Raw genomic sequence first — 16,589 nt, 5'->3', positions numbered from 1 at the left:
TGGGCTGAATATTGAATTTAGCAAAACATGAATAGTATTTCTTTATTTATTTCCACATAGTACTGTAGTTTGAATTGTTTCACACGTTGACATAGTGCCAATACCACATACCTACTTTTTAGCTAAAGTAATTGTGTTCCAAATTAATGGCAGATATACCAAAAGTTAACATTTAAAATAACTTCCGGGGGCTGGGGAGATGGCTCAGTAGAATAAGTGCTTGCCCGGCAAGTGCAAGGGCTTGAGTTCAACCCCTGGTTCTGCAAAAAAAAAAAACAAAAACAAAAACAAAAACTTCCATTTCTTAAAATTAGAGGTTTATTTATTTATTTATTTATTTATTGTATGGGGGATTGAACTCAGGATCTTGTGCTTGCCAGGCAAGCACTTATGCCGCTCAGCTATTTCCCTGGCCCTACTTTTATTTTTTTTAAGTCTATAAACAATGATTTTTTTGTTTTTGTTTTTTGGTGGAACCAGGGATTGAACTGAGGCCCTTGCACTTGCCAGGGAAGCGCTTATTCCACTGAGCCATCTCCCCGGCCCCTTAAGTCTATAAACAGAAGTCTACGCTGACATTCAAGATACTGAAACTAGTGCAATATGGTAATCACTCCAAGAAAGCCACACCATTAGATCCTTTTTAAATGTATAAATTTGAATTTAATAATAGTAATTTTTAATATAGCAATGTGACTTTTGAAAGCAGGTAACACAGTAATCGAGGGTTAAATTTGGAAGTCAATGACAATTCCTTAAAGAACTGTGTGCATTTTTATCACCTTTATTTTTTGTACTTAATACAGACAGAGCAACAAGAATATCACTAAAGTACATAAAGTACTGCTCACAAAAGCTATAATATTAATCTCATATCATCAAGATAAAGAATAGGAGACCAGGCAGAACTCTAAATGATCTTCCTGTAGAGAATAATACCATTCTAAGAAGGATTTAAGTTTAGGTATTACATTGTTTACTAAAATGTTAAAGGGTCAAGAAAATGTTTATATCTTTCATTGCCGAAAGTAAGAACCAGGACAAAACTTTACCTGCATGACTTCAATATTAGGCAAAACTGGCAGCCCCACCTACATCGCTCTGAACGCCTCCATTACAGTTACCGTGTGTTGGTTAGATAATGGTCTCCCCCAGCAGTGTTGTTCTGACCGTAGTTACCACAGTGCATGAACTGAATAATCGTGCAAAGCACACACTTCACTGCTAATTCTTCGTGCCCAAGTCACTACAGGAAGAACAGGTGCACACCAGTGACTAATCACAACACCTCTTTCAAAGTCAGTTGGTGACTGCTCACCGGGCACAGGTTGTCCACTTCACTCACAGACAGAAAGCATGCGGTTGTGTTGTCTCAGGGGGCTCCTAGTGTAAGCACTCGGGTGGCCTTTAGCAAAAGTGGGTAACTGAAGAGGGAACCCGCCAACATGCAAGTGCGGAAGGCAGCCAGTAAGGCTGGCACTAGCTCTGCAGTGTGATGACAAGCCAGCTGCTCTGGGGAATGACAGCCTCTGCTGCAGGAGGCCCAGGTCCACCAGAGAGGGAAGCTGGAAGAGGAAGCTCCAAACGGAGATCAATGAGGAGGGGGGTTGCCCTGAAAGGCAGCTTGCACAGGAAGTGGCGCTGCTGAAGTGAGCTTCTCATCAAGGAAACTCAAAACGTAGCATTTCGTGACTCTGGAACTGCAAGTGATAAAATGCTGGGACCTGATGTGAACTCAGAAGAGTTACAATTTCCCAAAGTAAGAACATGTTAGCTTCGTGAGCCGTATGACAAGCTCTCAAAGTGGTCATCATAGAATGATATAGTTCAAGCACTGAACTATTCTTGATAAATTTCCTAAAAGAAATACAAAGCTTAAATATTCAGTGATTTCAATGCCTTAAAGTGTATTTCTGTCTTTCTGAAGAAGGTCTACTTGCACATTTAGATTTAGCTCAATTGTTACTTCTTCAAAAAATGTTTTTCTTTTCTTTCATTTGCATATGGGATGGAATTATATCCTCAGTCCTTTAAATGTTAAGGATTGAATTACATGCTCAGCCCTTTACATTTTGAGACAGGGTCTCACTGAGTTGCTGAATTGCGCAGGCTGAGCTTGACCTTATAATACTCGTGCTTCAACCCCCGGAATGCCGAGGCTGCCGCGGGCAGCTACGCCCAGATGAGAAAGCCCCTTTTCTATTCTCTTGTATATTCTCATACTGGCTTCGCCATGCCATGTCATAAGGGCAGCCTCCACACTGTGATTCGTTTTCCAGGAGTTGCACTGCCCACTTGAGCACAAGAATTTGGAAGGTTGAGTCATTCGACAGCATCTTCCTCGATAAATTACTTTGTGTGGGTTCATCAGTACACGCCCTGGCTGCTTAGACCAGCTGTACGTCGTGCAGTAGGGGACACAACAGTGTTCCCAGCACCATTTGCCAGTTTCTGTTAGTGTCAGTAAAGTTCATGAAGGGCATGTATTTAACAACAATGATGTATGAATTTTAATAAGGAGGTAACTTGCAAATCAGAGACATCATGAGCTATACCTTATCCCCTTAGTAACAGCTACCAGGTTCTTTTTGAACAGCTACGTTCATTACAAAGAACAGGAGCATTAACAAATAATAGTACTATTAGACAGAGAAAAGTAGGATAAAAAAGAATGGCTAAATTTATAATGTATCACACAATACTTACCTTTTTGTAACCATGTCAACAACTGATTTTACATAATCTCCATTACTCTAAAAATCAAGAAAAACTTAATGAAAGTATAATTCATGGTTTTCTTATTGAAACATTCTTGCTATGTGGAAATCTATATATAAAATGTTAGTGTCTTCACATTTTCTAGTGTTTTCACTTTTTGTAAGAGATTTTTTAGAACATGTATTTAAAAATGTGATTTGAATACAGAAAACTTCTGTTTGGATGGTGTTCTTTTTCTGCATTTAAATACACATTTATTACATTTTCCCTTTGACACAAATACAACCAAACATCCTTTTTACACTTAAACATTAGTACACAGAATCTACTAGATCAAAATGTTTAGCTCTCAAAATGGTCACTGTACAATGATTTCATTCAAAGAACCATTCTTTTGGAAAATGTCTTCATTTTCTGAGTGCTATGTGACAACAAGCATACTTTAAAATTACACCACAAGGGCAGGCCAACTAGCTCAATGGATTAAAGCACCTGCAAGCAGATGCAGGGGTGGGGTGGGGTTCAATCCCTGGGCCTGCTGTGCCAGCCCCGCCCCCAGGGCACACTGAGGCAGCAATTGAGACTGGGCATGGTGGCGCACACCTGTAATCCCTGCTCTTGGGAGGCTGTAAACAAGCGGATCAGTACAAGTCTGATCTAGTAGTGAGACCCTGAACACCCTATACACCCTTCCCTAAAATACAAAATAATAATAATAATAAATTTTTAAAAATAAAATAAAATCACATCCCAGTTGTGACCAGATTACTCAGCTTGCTTCCCAAATCTCCTTCTGTCCTGAATGCTGAGCAGTGTGCTAGATTAGATGGCAAACTCATTTGTGCAATGTGTCTGATGTTTGACCTCCTTGAGAGTTTAAAAACAAAATGAAACAAAACTGATGCCACTCACAAGATGCGACCCCACAGCCCTGGAAAGTTTCCAACATAAAATTCTGAAAATATTTTCAAAAATGACAGTTTTATTGTCAAACTCCGAAAGCACTCTAAAAATCAGCTCTGGCTACACCTAATCAGGTTGTTTAAAACACCAGACACAATATGGCCAAGTCTATTATGGTACCTAAAATTTTTAAGACAACCATAAATTGAATTAACAATTAACACTGAAAGATATTAAGGGCCAGGGATCTTGCTCAGTTGCACAGTGCCTGCCTAGCAAGTGAGAGGTCCTGAGTTTGATTCCCAGTACAAAAACAAAATAAACAAACAAAAGGTATTAGTATCTAAATACAACTACAGTCTGTATTAAAGTCTGTAGTGCAGCCTTCTGTATTGCACTTTTAAGTTGGCTCCCCAATATTTTATTTGTCTAATCATTTTAAACATGTGCATTGTGCAAAAAGCAAACAAAGATTATAAAATACAGAAACAGGGCTAGGGAGATAGCTTGGTGGTCTAAGTGCCTGCCTGGCAAGCACAAGGACCTGGGTTTGATTCCCAGTAGTGCATGCCATGCTGAGTTGTATAGTGAGTCCCTGTACCAAATAAATAAATAAAATTTTTAAAATACAGAAAAATATCAAAACAATTTGGAGATTATGTTTATGCTTCCAATATACAAAATAAAACTGAGATGAACTAGAATACATGTTTGATCTTTTCATTTTTTCTAGTAGTTCTTCCATTGAAAAATTCTATGTAGATGGCTTTCTTTCTCTGCATTCAAATATGCATTTATTACAAGAAATTCAAGTGCTAAAGAAAGAATAGCCCTGATTCCTCTAACTCTCAGCATTCAGAGATAAGCATTATTGTATTAAGTCCTAGCACTTTAAGTGTATTAGTGAATCTACTTCCTGATGTGATACAGATGGTATTATCATCATTTAACAGGCAAGGAAAATAGACACAAAGGATTTAAATACGTTGCCCAAAGTTATAAGCCGGTTAGCGTAGAAGTTGAGATTGAACCTTGGCAACCCAGCTGCAGAGTCTGCTGTTTCAACTATGACTCTCTGCTGTCCTATTTCTATTGTGTTTAAACACTTGCATAATTATCTACTAAGGAGCAGTTTACCAAATTTGCTTTTCTGAGATAAAAGATTTACACATTTTAAATATGATATATCTTGTCAAATTACCTTCAAAAAGTTGTATGGTACTGATATATAAGTAGTACTGTATAATTCTACTCAAATTTTCAGATGCTACAGTGATTACCAGAATGATATTAAGGGTAAAATACAAATCTTTTCTCTCTCTCTCTCTCTCTCTCTCTCTCTCTCTCTCTCTCTCTCTGTCTTATTCCACTGAGGTATCTCCCCAGCCCCATTAAAACAGAAATCTTTGGAGTCACTAGAAAAATGCAACTTTGAATCTTTGGCTGCTGGACAAATTACTTAACTTTCCTTAAGTTCTTGCTCCTTCATTTGTAAGATCAGGATGTTGATACCTATTTTACAAGGGTGTAACGCAAGTTATCAATGATTTTTCTTTCAGGAAAGGGTCTATGGGGTGTACAGGGTCTCACTACATAGACTGGACTCTTAGTGACCTTCCTGTTTACAGCCTCCCAAGTGCTGGGATTACAGGCGCACATCACCATGCCTGGTCTTATAAATGATTTCTAGAAAAATTTCCCACAACCTCTCAGACAGAAGGAGCTCTTTAATTAATATAATTATGGTGGCTTGATACAATTTTTTTCTGGATAAATATACCAACTTTAAAAAATACTATGAGTAGTAGGCCTTGAACTCACTAGGTAGCCCAGGCTGGCCTTGAACTCACAGTGAACCTCTTACCTCAGCTTCCCAAATGCTGGAATCATAGGCATGTGCCAGCCTACCCTGCAACATTTATTATTATTTTATTGGGCTAAGCACATCTTATTATCATAGCATCAATTTTAGTGTTCTTATTTGTAAATATAATTTCTGTGTCTTATAGAATACAAGAATGCTATATTAGATATAATTCAAATTTAACAAAATTATATCTCCATATTAAACCATTTTGTTTTCTTTGAAAATTTACATATTTAATTCTTTCACAGTGAAGTCAAAAAGTATTGATGTATTTTCCGCAACCCAAGATAGGCATGTAACAGCGCCGCTGGTGTGTGGTATCATGCAAGATTCCCAAGACAGGAATGTGTGGATTCCATTAAAAAAATCTAGAATAGACATTTAAAATGATACAGCAGTTCCCACTGAGTAAGGAAATTTGGAAATAAGGGGGAGAATAAAAACTTCTTACTTAGCATACATACATCTGCAATGGAAACAATCACCACAGAATCCTTCTCTTCCCAAGGCATAATCCTGGTGACAATAGCGTTTAGCGTTTGCTTCAGGTAAGTGTAATTTCCTCTGCTGACAGTGGGAACACCTAGTGCAAAAGAAACTGCAGACACAGGAATATGGAGGTGTGCTCTCAAGACACAGGCCAAAACGAAAGCATTGATTCTGTGCCTTTTTGTATGTTTGGGTTAGTCTTACGCCTACACAAACTGTTTGAACCTGCATCATAAAAGTAATCTTGACTACATTATCACATCTTTCATTTCCCTTTCAGGGGAGTTCTCACTTCCCAGAGATTATATTTTAGTCCACAATGTTGGAAGGTTTTGGTGCAATGAAAATTGAATCCAACACTTGCCACTTAGCACAGCTTTCACGTAACTTGATACCAGCTGTCCCACGGTGGCTACCTCTACCCTTCTTCTAGAAGAATCCCTGGAACTCCAAACAGTGAAAAGGCTTTGCTGTTTTCATCAATGAGAAAAATGCATGCAATAATTTCTAAGTGGTTTGATGAAAAGACTCTGTGTCCTTAAGTGGCTTTTATTGCACAGTACAAAGTGAAACTCTAAGGAAATGCAGCCCAATGTTACCCTGAAGAAGTACTCTAGCAAGATTTCATCAAGGAGTCTACCCCCACCCAGTCCTGGTGGCCCCAGTGTCTGGCGGTGTGAGAGGAAAGAAGAGCAAGGTCTCTCTAGCCTCAGTTTCCCACATTGGCCATGAGAATGACTAAGTGAGGGACTCAGAAAATCATCTTCCTAGAAAGCAGTAAGAAAAATAAAGATGGATGAAATAGTTATTTTAGGGTCATAGTATTCAACCATCTGAGAAATGTTTATTTAAAGAAAGAGACTGAACTTTGCAAATAGTTAAAATTAATTGTTTTGCTGATTACCATTGAAATCAATGTATATTAAACATCTGGGGCCATTAGAGGGGGCCATCAGATTAGGTCTGCACTCACTTTATCCCTGCTGCCTTGGCAGAGTGCTGGGATTAGGCATGTGACACTACACCTGGCTCCTTTATTGCTTTATTGATGCTCATTAGATCTCCCAAATACAAGCCTTTTTTGTTTTTTATGTGTTGTAAAGTTATCGCCCCATTCTGGGTTCCCTTTTCTATATTCTGCCTTGTAATGTACAGAAATTTATAATTTAATGTGGTCCACTGTAATCATCATTTCCTTTACAGTTTATCCTTTTGGATGAGCTTCTGAAAAATTTTTGTTTCTTTCTAAATCCTCAGGATGTTCTCCTAGGTTGTCCCCAGAAAGGCCTACTCCCTGCCTTTCAGCTTAGACCCACAGTACATCTGAAATTGATCCTTACGTGTAGTGTGACACAGGAATCAAGTTTCAAGGGGTGGAACAAGCTCCCTGGGTACAACAGTTGGGATGGCTTCTGCTGCTATAGAATAAAATTCTAAGCTTTGGCCCCATAGCCTTGCTTCAAATTCCACTGGGTTTTTTTTCCTTATTATTTTGTGTAAAGAAGCTCCTGCTTCAAGGGTGAACTTAAGCACTGCCTCTCTGTAGAACATTTGCTGAGTGAGCCCCAAGAAAGATGGGGAAGTAGGAGAGCAGCCAAGAACAAATAGCTTTTCAACACTGAAGAGAACAGACTTGTCAAGTATTTAGCAGATGTTTAACATATGTTTGATTTATATTGACTTATCTGCAAAGTATCTGTATTAAAATTGAATTTTAAATCAAATTCCTAAATATTTATACAAGTGTTTTTTGTTTTTTTTTTTTTTCTGCCAGGCCAGAGAATATCCTGGCTGCTGATAACCATGGCCTTCCTAACACCAGGTAGGCTGGGGGTGTCTTCTCAATCTGCCTACAATATTAGTGAGTTACACTTTCAAACTTAAAAGTATACTCCCTCTCCCCTCAAGACCAAAATCCCTTTCCATTTTCCCAGTTTCTTACCACCTGTCTTCCCTTGGCCAATGATTACTTTAGGATAAATTCTTTTGACTTTCCTTAGATGAGGGAGAAAGAACTTAAAGTCCTCAAATATATTAGACACTATTTCTCCCTCACTTGGTGCATCTCTTTTCTTTTCATCTGAAAGAGAAAATAAACAGGACTTCTGAGTATTTAGCCATAGTCATTTTCTCTCTGACACAAATTTTTCTAAATGAGGGTTAATGCATTAATCCATAGACTAATATAGTATGAAAGAGAAATGCATTCTTAAATATGAATTATCAAAATTATACTATAATAAAGCATATTCAAAGATCACTGATTCATATTTATTTTAGAAGGAATTTTAAAGTTCGTTTTTGCGCTAGGGATGGAACTCAGGACCTTGCATTTGCCAAGCAGGCGCTTATGCCACTGAGCTACTTCTGTAGTCTAGAAGCAATTTGACTTTAAGCCTAGCACCACGAGTTACACCATAGACCAACAGAACTGTTAATTCTTAGTGAATCATGCTAGAGAAATGACTTCTTCTCAGTTCTGATAAATAGTGCTTCATTAAAGTTCACATCTTTATAACCACTTTATGGCCCTTTAATATTTAATGAATCTGTTTATACCCTTCATTAAATTTTTCTTTAAAAATTTCGAAAAGGAAAAGCAAACTTAAGAGAGATCATATTATTGAATTTTAATTTACTGTATACAACTTAGTAACCAAAACAGCATGGAATTACATAAAAATAGGCAATGGAACAGACTAGAGAATACACAAATTGATCCCCATGTGTATGCATGACTGATCGCTGGCAAAGACACGAAGGCAATCAGTCAGTGCAGAAGAGACAGTTAACAGCCCAAATGGGCCCCGGAGGATCCAAGTGGAAAAACTGAAGCCTGATCTGGGCCACAGACCACTTATAAAAATTAACTCAACAATTTCAAAACACTATAAATGTAAAACATAAAACTATGAAGTTTTCAAAAACAAAAGAAAAATCTTGTGACCCTAGACTAGGAGAGAGGTCTTAGATGCAACATAACAATACATTCTTAAAAGTCCTTGATTAAGAGGATTTCAAGAAAAATAGAAGTGCTTGCCCTCTGAAGAACAGCAAGAAAAGAAAGCTAAATGTGGCGATGCACATCTGTAAACTCAGCTCTTGAGAGGCTGAGGCAGGCAGATTGCAAGTTCAAGTCTTGCATGGGCAACTTAGGGAAATCTCTCAAAATTTAAAAGGGGTAGGGATACAGCTCAGTGTGAAGGCTTTGGGGGTGGCTCCATCCCCACTACCAGGGAGAAAAAAAAGAAAGAAAAGAAAAAGATAAAAGCCAAAGCAAGCCACAGACTGGAAGAAACTATTTCCAAACCATGCATCCATCTGGTATGGATCTAGGATAGTAGGTAGCACTCTCAAAATTCAACAAAAAAGCAAACCACTCAATTTAAAAATGGGGAAAAGACTTAAACAGATGTTTTCCAAATAAGATTTCTAGGTGGCAAATAAGCACATGAAAATGTTGAACATCACTGTAAGAACATCCCTGGGGGATTCATACTTATAGTTTAGGTGTCATGACATTGGAATGGCCATAATAGTCAGTGTGACTGGAAATGTCACACACTGCTGCAGAGCACACAGAATGGTAATGGTATGTCCACCCTGGAGAACAGTGCAGCAGGTTCTGTGAAGTTAAACATATACTTGACATATACCACATCCGTCCTACTTATAGTTGTATCCTTAAAAAATTAAAACTTTTCTTCATACAAAAAACCCCTGTAACGAATGCTTATAACAATACTGATTTGTAATTGTCCCAAGACAAAACAATTCAAATCTCCTTCAATTGGCAAAAAGATCAGAAAACTGTATGCATTGTACATCCATTCAATGAAATACAATTCAGCAGTATAAGGGGAACAAACAACTGTTTGCACAGCAATTTGCATGTATCTGTGCCAAGTGAGGAAGCCAGGCTCACAGGGTGATACACTGTATGACTGTGTCTGGATAGTAGCCAAGAAACTGATCCGTGATTGCCAGAGGTTAAGGTGGATGAAGGATTGGACTACACAGGAGAAACACAAGGCAGCGGTTTTTATTCTGGAGTAATGGTGAGCCACTGAAAGTTTATATTCAGGATGGTGCAGCTTTCACTTTGGCCACAGTTGATATACATAGGTGAGCACAAGACTGGGGAGAAGAAAGAACAATCGTAGTATGTGATAAGTTCAACGTTGAGATGCAGCACGAAGGTGGCCTGATTACTGTCATGGAGGTGGCAATGGAAAAGATGAACAGAAGTGTGAGGTAGCCAGGATACAGACTGACAGGGTTGCTTGTTGACAGAGGTAGGCAAGAGGGAAGAGGGGGTAGACGTGGCGCCCAGGTGTGGGCGCCCAGGTGCTGGTGCCCAGGTGCTGGTGGCCAGGTGCTGGCGCTCAGGTGCTGGCCATATTTACAGGGTGAATGGTGAGGTGCAGTTCATAGGCAGAAGACTATTGTCTAAGTAGAGATCAAGAATCGGTGAATGTATTTCACCTAATTTCCACAGCCTCACAGTGAGAGAATGGTACCAGCTGAGTTATGGTTATGGAGAGGAAAATGCCTAAAAAATCAGAATGCATTTAATCTACATCTCCAAAAAATGAAACACAAGAAAAATAAGCTGCCTTACAGAAAAACAAAAACACAGACCCAAATTTCTTGACTGATTTTTTCTCTGCGAAACTTCATCCTGCATCTCACTCAAGGCTTTCATGAGCTGTTCATGATTATTTTTGCTTCTATTTTGTAAATGTAGTATATGTCCCTTAAACTCCAAAATATGGTTTTTACAATTAGTTAATTGATTACCTGCAAAGAAAAAAACAAAGATATATATTAATAAATGTAGCAACTGTATGACACAAGTTTCTGTGATTAAAAAAATTGTAAAATATGTACATCAATACAGTTATCTGTATAAAAATGCAAGGTCTTTAGGAGGTGTGACCAAAAAGGCAGTGAATGCGGCTGCCAAGGGTCCCCAACAGAAAGTCAGGCTCATAAAGACACTTCTGTGAGGCCTCATCCTCCTCATTCATTGGATCTGGCACCACACGACTTCTAGACCGTTCCCAAAGTCAAAATGACCATGAGAGAGCTGCCAACACCCTGTAAAGCAACATGACTAGGTTTTATTGTAACTACTGCAATATGTACCTCACCCATGACTCTCTGTCTGTGAGAAAGACACACTGCAGTGGTAGGAAACATAAAGAGAATATGGAAGACTACTACCAGAAATGGATGGAAAAGTAAGCTCAGAACCTGACTGACAAAACAATGGCTGCATTTCAACAAGGAAAGATACCTCCCACTCCATTCTCCACTCCTCCCCCAGCAGGGGCTGTGATCCCACCTCCACCCAGTCTCCCGGGTCCTCCTCGCCCTGGTATGATGGCAGCACCCCATATGGGAGGCCCTTCCATGATGCCAGTGATGAGCCCCCCTCCTCCTGGGATGATGCCAGTGGGACCTGCTCCTGGAATGAGGCCACCCGTGGGAGGTCACATGCCCATGATGCCTGGGCCGCCAATGATGCGATCGCTGGCTTGGCCCATGATGGTGCCCACTCGGCCAGGAGCGACTCGGCCAGATAGATAAAGTGGAGGGGCGACCTCTCTGTGTCAGTTTTATATTATTTGTTCTGCTTCACCAGGGGATCATGGTGCTGACCTCTCGGAGTTTTCTAACAGCATGAATGACAAGGAAGAGTCGCTCCCCCTTCCTATCAAAGAATAGTTTTGAAGGGAGAAGTATGATAAACAAAAGTGCAGAAAGTACAGTTTCATTTGTATTGTGAAATATGAAGATAAACTTGTTAGCTCTTTTAGTTAAAAAAAAAAAAAAAGACCATGAAAGGTAAATGTTTGGAACTGATTCCAAACACAAGGAAGCCACAACGGGACATCTAAAGACGGAAGAGGACCTCCAGAATGGCTTCAGAATGTGGCGAAAATGATGACATGAATGTGTTCAAAGAAAAGGGGAGTATTTTAAGGAGGAGTAATGGCAATGTCTTTTAGTGTAATAATTTAAACATTCACATTTTGTAATCATACCTTATCTCAAGAGAAACTATTAGAGATACGAGAATATGGATACATGGATTTTAGTTGGCAGAGAAAGCACAGAAATTGGCAACAATGTGGGTGGAACAAAAGATGAATATATGGCTTGGGCGGTAATAAATAGGAAACTACATAAATAACAATGACTTGTTTGGCTTCCATACTGACTACTGTTCTTCCACCTGCCTTGCAGCCACAAGAGCACACACGTGCCCAGGAGAGCAGACGCTGGGGGAAGGCCCTCCTCAGCTAGACCCTCCTGAGACCTCAGAGCCTGCTTAGAGTAGCCACAGAGCTTCCCGTGGCACATCCAGCCCCACACAGTCTGCTACAGGGTTCTAGGCCGGCCCCATTTCCTGCACTCCCTGCCTCCCTGAGGGAGACCAGCTGCAGCCACCCAGTCCTCCTAGCCGAGCACCTCCACCCCCACCTGAGGTGCTGGCTCCTTTGATGTGCTCCATACAAAGTGCTCACCCCCAGATTCGCTGTGGCTACAACACCCTAACTACATTCAGTTTTCTATGACGACAGTACTGCCTTGGATAAAGACATCCTGCCAAGCTACACAAACTACCTTTTTTTTTTTGGTCACTCATCACTACCTGACTTCTAATTAAATTGTGCTACCTTCAGAGGTTTCAGGGATGTAAGCCTGAGAACAGCATGAATTTGGAGGTTGTTTTGGTTTTGTTTTTTCAGTGCTAGGGATTGTTGCTTGGGCCCTGGAAGACTCTAGGTAAGTGATCTACCTGGATAGCTGAGATTACAGATGTGCGCCACCAAGCTTATTCGTTCTGTTTTTCCTCTTAAATCCTCAATGTCTACAATAATGACCAGCATATAGGTCTTACACAAATATATGCTGAATGCATGAAATGAACAGGCTTGTTGTATGAGTTGGTTTTAGTGATTTCTTAAAACTGAATCATGCTTTAATCGTAAGAACTGCAAGTTGATAAATCTTGAATATTCATGTAGTAGATATATTTGAGGATGCTTATGAACTTTAGAGGCAGAGGTAGCATAACCAGTAGCAACTATATGATTAAGATTTTCCAGGCAATATTCTCTTCACAAAATGGATCATGTAGAACAGTCCCTGAAGGACCAATTTGAAGAACACTAAAAGAAAGGGTTTTCTCTGGGGGAAGCAGCATTTACAGAAACAGCCACGCCACAATGCTAAAAGACATCATCTCTAATCTTGGCTCTGCACCCTTTACATCCCTCTGTGATAAATCAAGGGACTGATATTTTATTTAAAGTATTTCTATTGAGGTTGTTCATTTGGCTAGGTATTTACTGAGAATACTATGTTGCAAAGCCACTTTCCAGAGGTTTGCAATAAGCAACGATTAAATCCTTCAAGTCAACTGAGCATCTTTGTAATAAAATTGTGAAAATGAACGCGGACTTGTGTGTAAGAGGCCAGCTTGCTGTCTGCCCACTCAGGAAAGCGCCAGGTGAGATGCTCAGTACTGTGGCACCTGGCTTCTCACAGCAAGGGTCCGAGCTCTGCTGTCCTGAATAAATAAAACAGACACCTCTTTTGTAATTTCAAATTTCCAGGTAGCCACATTTTTAAAAGGTGCAAAGGAATCAGTGAAGGTCATTTCAAATGTTATCTTTCTGAATCCAATAAGCCCTCAATGTTATTTCAATATTAAAATAATCAGTGTGACATTTTACATTGCTTTTTTGTATTAAATAAGCTAAGCCCTGTGTATCTTTTATACTTAGCAGCACATCTCAGTTCAGATGCTGAATTGTAACATTCACAATGAAGGGCAGTCTCACCAGGAGAGGAAAGTTTCCTGTGCTGGAGAAATAGTTTGCATTCCCTCAGTTATCAAGTGTAAATTTGGACTACTTAAAATCACTTTGAAGTAAGCATTTAGTGCCCCAGTTGCAGTAATGGTTTGAGTTGTGGTCAGCCATCTAGGCTGCATAGTACAGCTGAGGATACTATACTGGACCATGCAAATCTCTGTAACGTCAGCTCTCACTTCCTAGAAATACAGCGTCTCAGGCAGCTCACCCCAAACCTACCAAATAGTAATATGCACTTCAGTAAAGTTCCTAGTTGATGGGTGTGCACATTAAAATTTGAGAAGCACTGTTTTAGGCCTCTTTAACTGTTTTATCTTTATGTTCATCAACCTTTACTGTCTATAGCTGTACTATTATAATTGCTTCTTTTTTTTTAAATTTTATTTATTTATTTAATTGTGTGTGTGTGTGTGTGTGTGTGTGTGGCCAGCTCAGTCCACCAGGGGGCGGGCTGGCTGGCATGTGGTGCTGGGGGATTGAACCGTGGTCCCTGGGCTTTGCTAAGCTTGTTCTAAGTAGGTGCTTTAGACCACTGAGCCATCTCACCAGCCCCTATAATTGCTTCTTAATTGGCCTCTCACCTCCAATTCATGATTAATCTTCTAGAAACACTGCTTTGGGCCTATAGAAGTTACTCTGAACAAATACTGAACAAAGCCCAAACTCCTCATCCTGGTACAAGACAAAAACCAATATGGCCACGCCCCTTTCCAATGGCTTTCTTCATTCAAGAAACACCCCAGTGAGGAGAGGTGAGCTAACAGTCATTGTTTCTCCCTTTGACTACTTTTGTGTTTCCCTTTACTGCACTAGGTTACAGGAAAACAAGGGGGGGGGGTAAAGCCAGGTTTCTATTCTAAGTCAGCTGGCAATCAGGCTGCAGGGGGTCAGGAACCAGGAGAGTATATTTAAACAACTAATTATAATGCTTATAATAGAGTTAACCTCCAAGAGCCACAGGCCCAGGGAGGCAGCAGTGCTTATGGAGGAAGGAGTAGGTGAGGGAGGTAGAAAGGCTGTAGAAAAAAGGGTATATCTGAGTAGCTGAGGAAGGTATAGAACTTTGCCAAAGTATAAATAAGTTAAAAAACAAAATAGAAGATAAGTAATAGGAAACAGAGACATGGGTCTTTTGCAAATGGGAAGAGGACCAAGAGATGGGGGGCAAGAGGTGTACAGAGTAGAAGGGGCCATAAAAGGAATTAAGATTTGTTGTTTACATATACCAATTACACATACCAATATTCACGCATACCAATTACATATACCAATACAGTGAATATAATTATGTCCTGCAACCATATACTAATAAAAATAAAAATTAAGAAAAGAACTTTTCCATATAGAAAAAAGGCAAGGAAAAGGGCCAGGGAGATAGCTCAGTAGAATAAGTGCTTGCCTGGCAAGCACAAGGTCCTGAGTTCAATCCCCAGTACTGCAAAAAAAGAAAAAAAGAAAAGAAAAAGAAAAAGGCAAGGAAAGACAATCCAGACTAAAGACATAGTACTAACAGTGGCCTTGAAGACTACCCCGTCCAATGACCTAAAGACCTCCCAACAGGCCCCGCCCCTTGGACATTCCATTGCCTCCAAATAACAACATTATAAGGTCTAAATCTGTGTGCGAGGAGATATTCGGCATCCAAACTACCAGAGGCAGTTAGTAGGAGATGAATCTAAGAAAGGGAATATACATTTTGGATTGCTCACCTCCAAGTACTCTTTGCAATAATCAAATGACAACATACACCAATCCTTTTAAGTTCCCTAAGGACCCTTTATACATTAAGGTTTTTTCCTTTTGTGGTTGTTTTGTTTTGCAATAGTAGAGATTGAACCTGGAGACTGCACTGAACTACATCCCAAATCCTTTATTTTTATTCTGACATAGGGCTGTGTTAAGTTACCCAGGATGGGCTCAAACTTCCAGTCCTTCTGCATCAGTCCTCCAGAGTGCTGGGATCACAGGCATGCACCACTATATACTGGCTTGCTTTAGGTTTTATTTGGAAATATATTATGCATGAGAACAAGTAGATGAAACAGTTTAAAGAAAAAAATAAAAATGCGTAGCCATGAACTTACTACATGAGTCTTAGGAAACCCACCTGGGCCCCTCCTAAATCACATTCCCCTTCCTCCCTACTCTCAGATGAGAAATCTGAGTATGTTAATTGTCCACTGTGTCCCTTTATAGTGCTAACGTTTTACAAGTGGACTTACCCTTGGCTTAAGACATCAATTAAAAGAAAATATATGAATTCTTCTATACTTGCTTCTTGATTTCAATTTAGGCTTTTGAGACTCATCCACAGTTGATGAGTCAATCTATAGCTCATTCATCTTAACCACTATAAAAATGCCACTGTAGCTTCCAAGATTTGGCTATGACAAATTGTGCTGCTATAAACATAGGTGCACATATATCACTGTGATATGATGTTTTCAGTTCTTTTGGGAAAATTCCAAAAGAACTAATGGGGATATCTAGATTGAATGGGATTTCCAGTCCTAGTTTTTAAAAGAGTCTCCATACTGATTTTCATAATGGTTGCACCAGTCTACATTCCCACCAGCAGTAGAGAAGGGTTCCTTTTTCCCCCACAGCCTCTCCAACATTTGTTGTTTGTTGATTTCTTTATGATAGCCATAAACGGTAATGGAATACCCTTCTCTGACAAAACTAAACAAAAAAAGGAGATATAAATGAAGGACTATTTTGTA

The 16,589-nt window shown here is 39.6% G+C and overlaps 1 protein-coding gene and 1 pseudogene across 1 annotated transcript in view; one reads left to right on the top strand and one right to left on the bottom strand.

Annotated features, from left to right (window-relative positions):
- The window catches only part of Mgat4d (MGAT4 family member D), a 39,932-nt gene that overhangs the window by 15,829 nt on the left and 7,514 nt on the right, over positions 1 to 16,589 (bottom strand). Inside the window, exons 2-5 of the mRNA XM_023703795.1 lie at positions 10,619 to 10,777; positions 7,920 to 8,057; positions 5,953 to 6,086; positions 2,707 to 2,753 (exon numbers count right to left, since the gene is read on the bottom strand). Coding sequence (XP_023559563.1) covers positions 2,707 to 2,753; positions 5,953 to 6,086; positions 7,920 to 8,057; positions 10,619 to 10,777 — 478 coding nt within the window. The remainder of the gene's footprint in view (positions 1 to 2,706; positions 2,754 to 5,952; positions 6,087 to 7,919; positions 8,058 to 10,618; positions 10,778 to 16,589) is intronic.
- On the top strand, positions 11,090 to 11,569 carry LOC105743870 (annotated as a pseudogene).

Source organism: Octodon degus, unplaced genomic scaffold (assembly GCF_000260255.1).
Source record: "Octodon degus isolate 3935 unplaced genomic scaffold, OctDeg1.0 scaffold00180, whole genome shotgun sequence".
In the NCBI taxonomy this organism is placed as follows: Eukaryota; Metazoa; Chordata; class Mammalia; order Rodentia; family Octodontidae; genus Octodon; species Octodon degus.
Note: the sequence above shows the minus strand (reverse complement) of the source record. Positions and strands in the feature narration are given on the sequence as shown.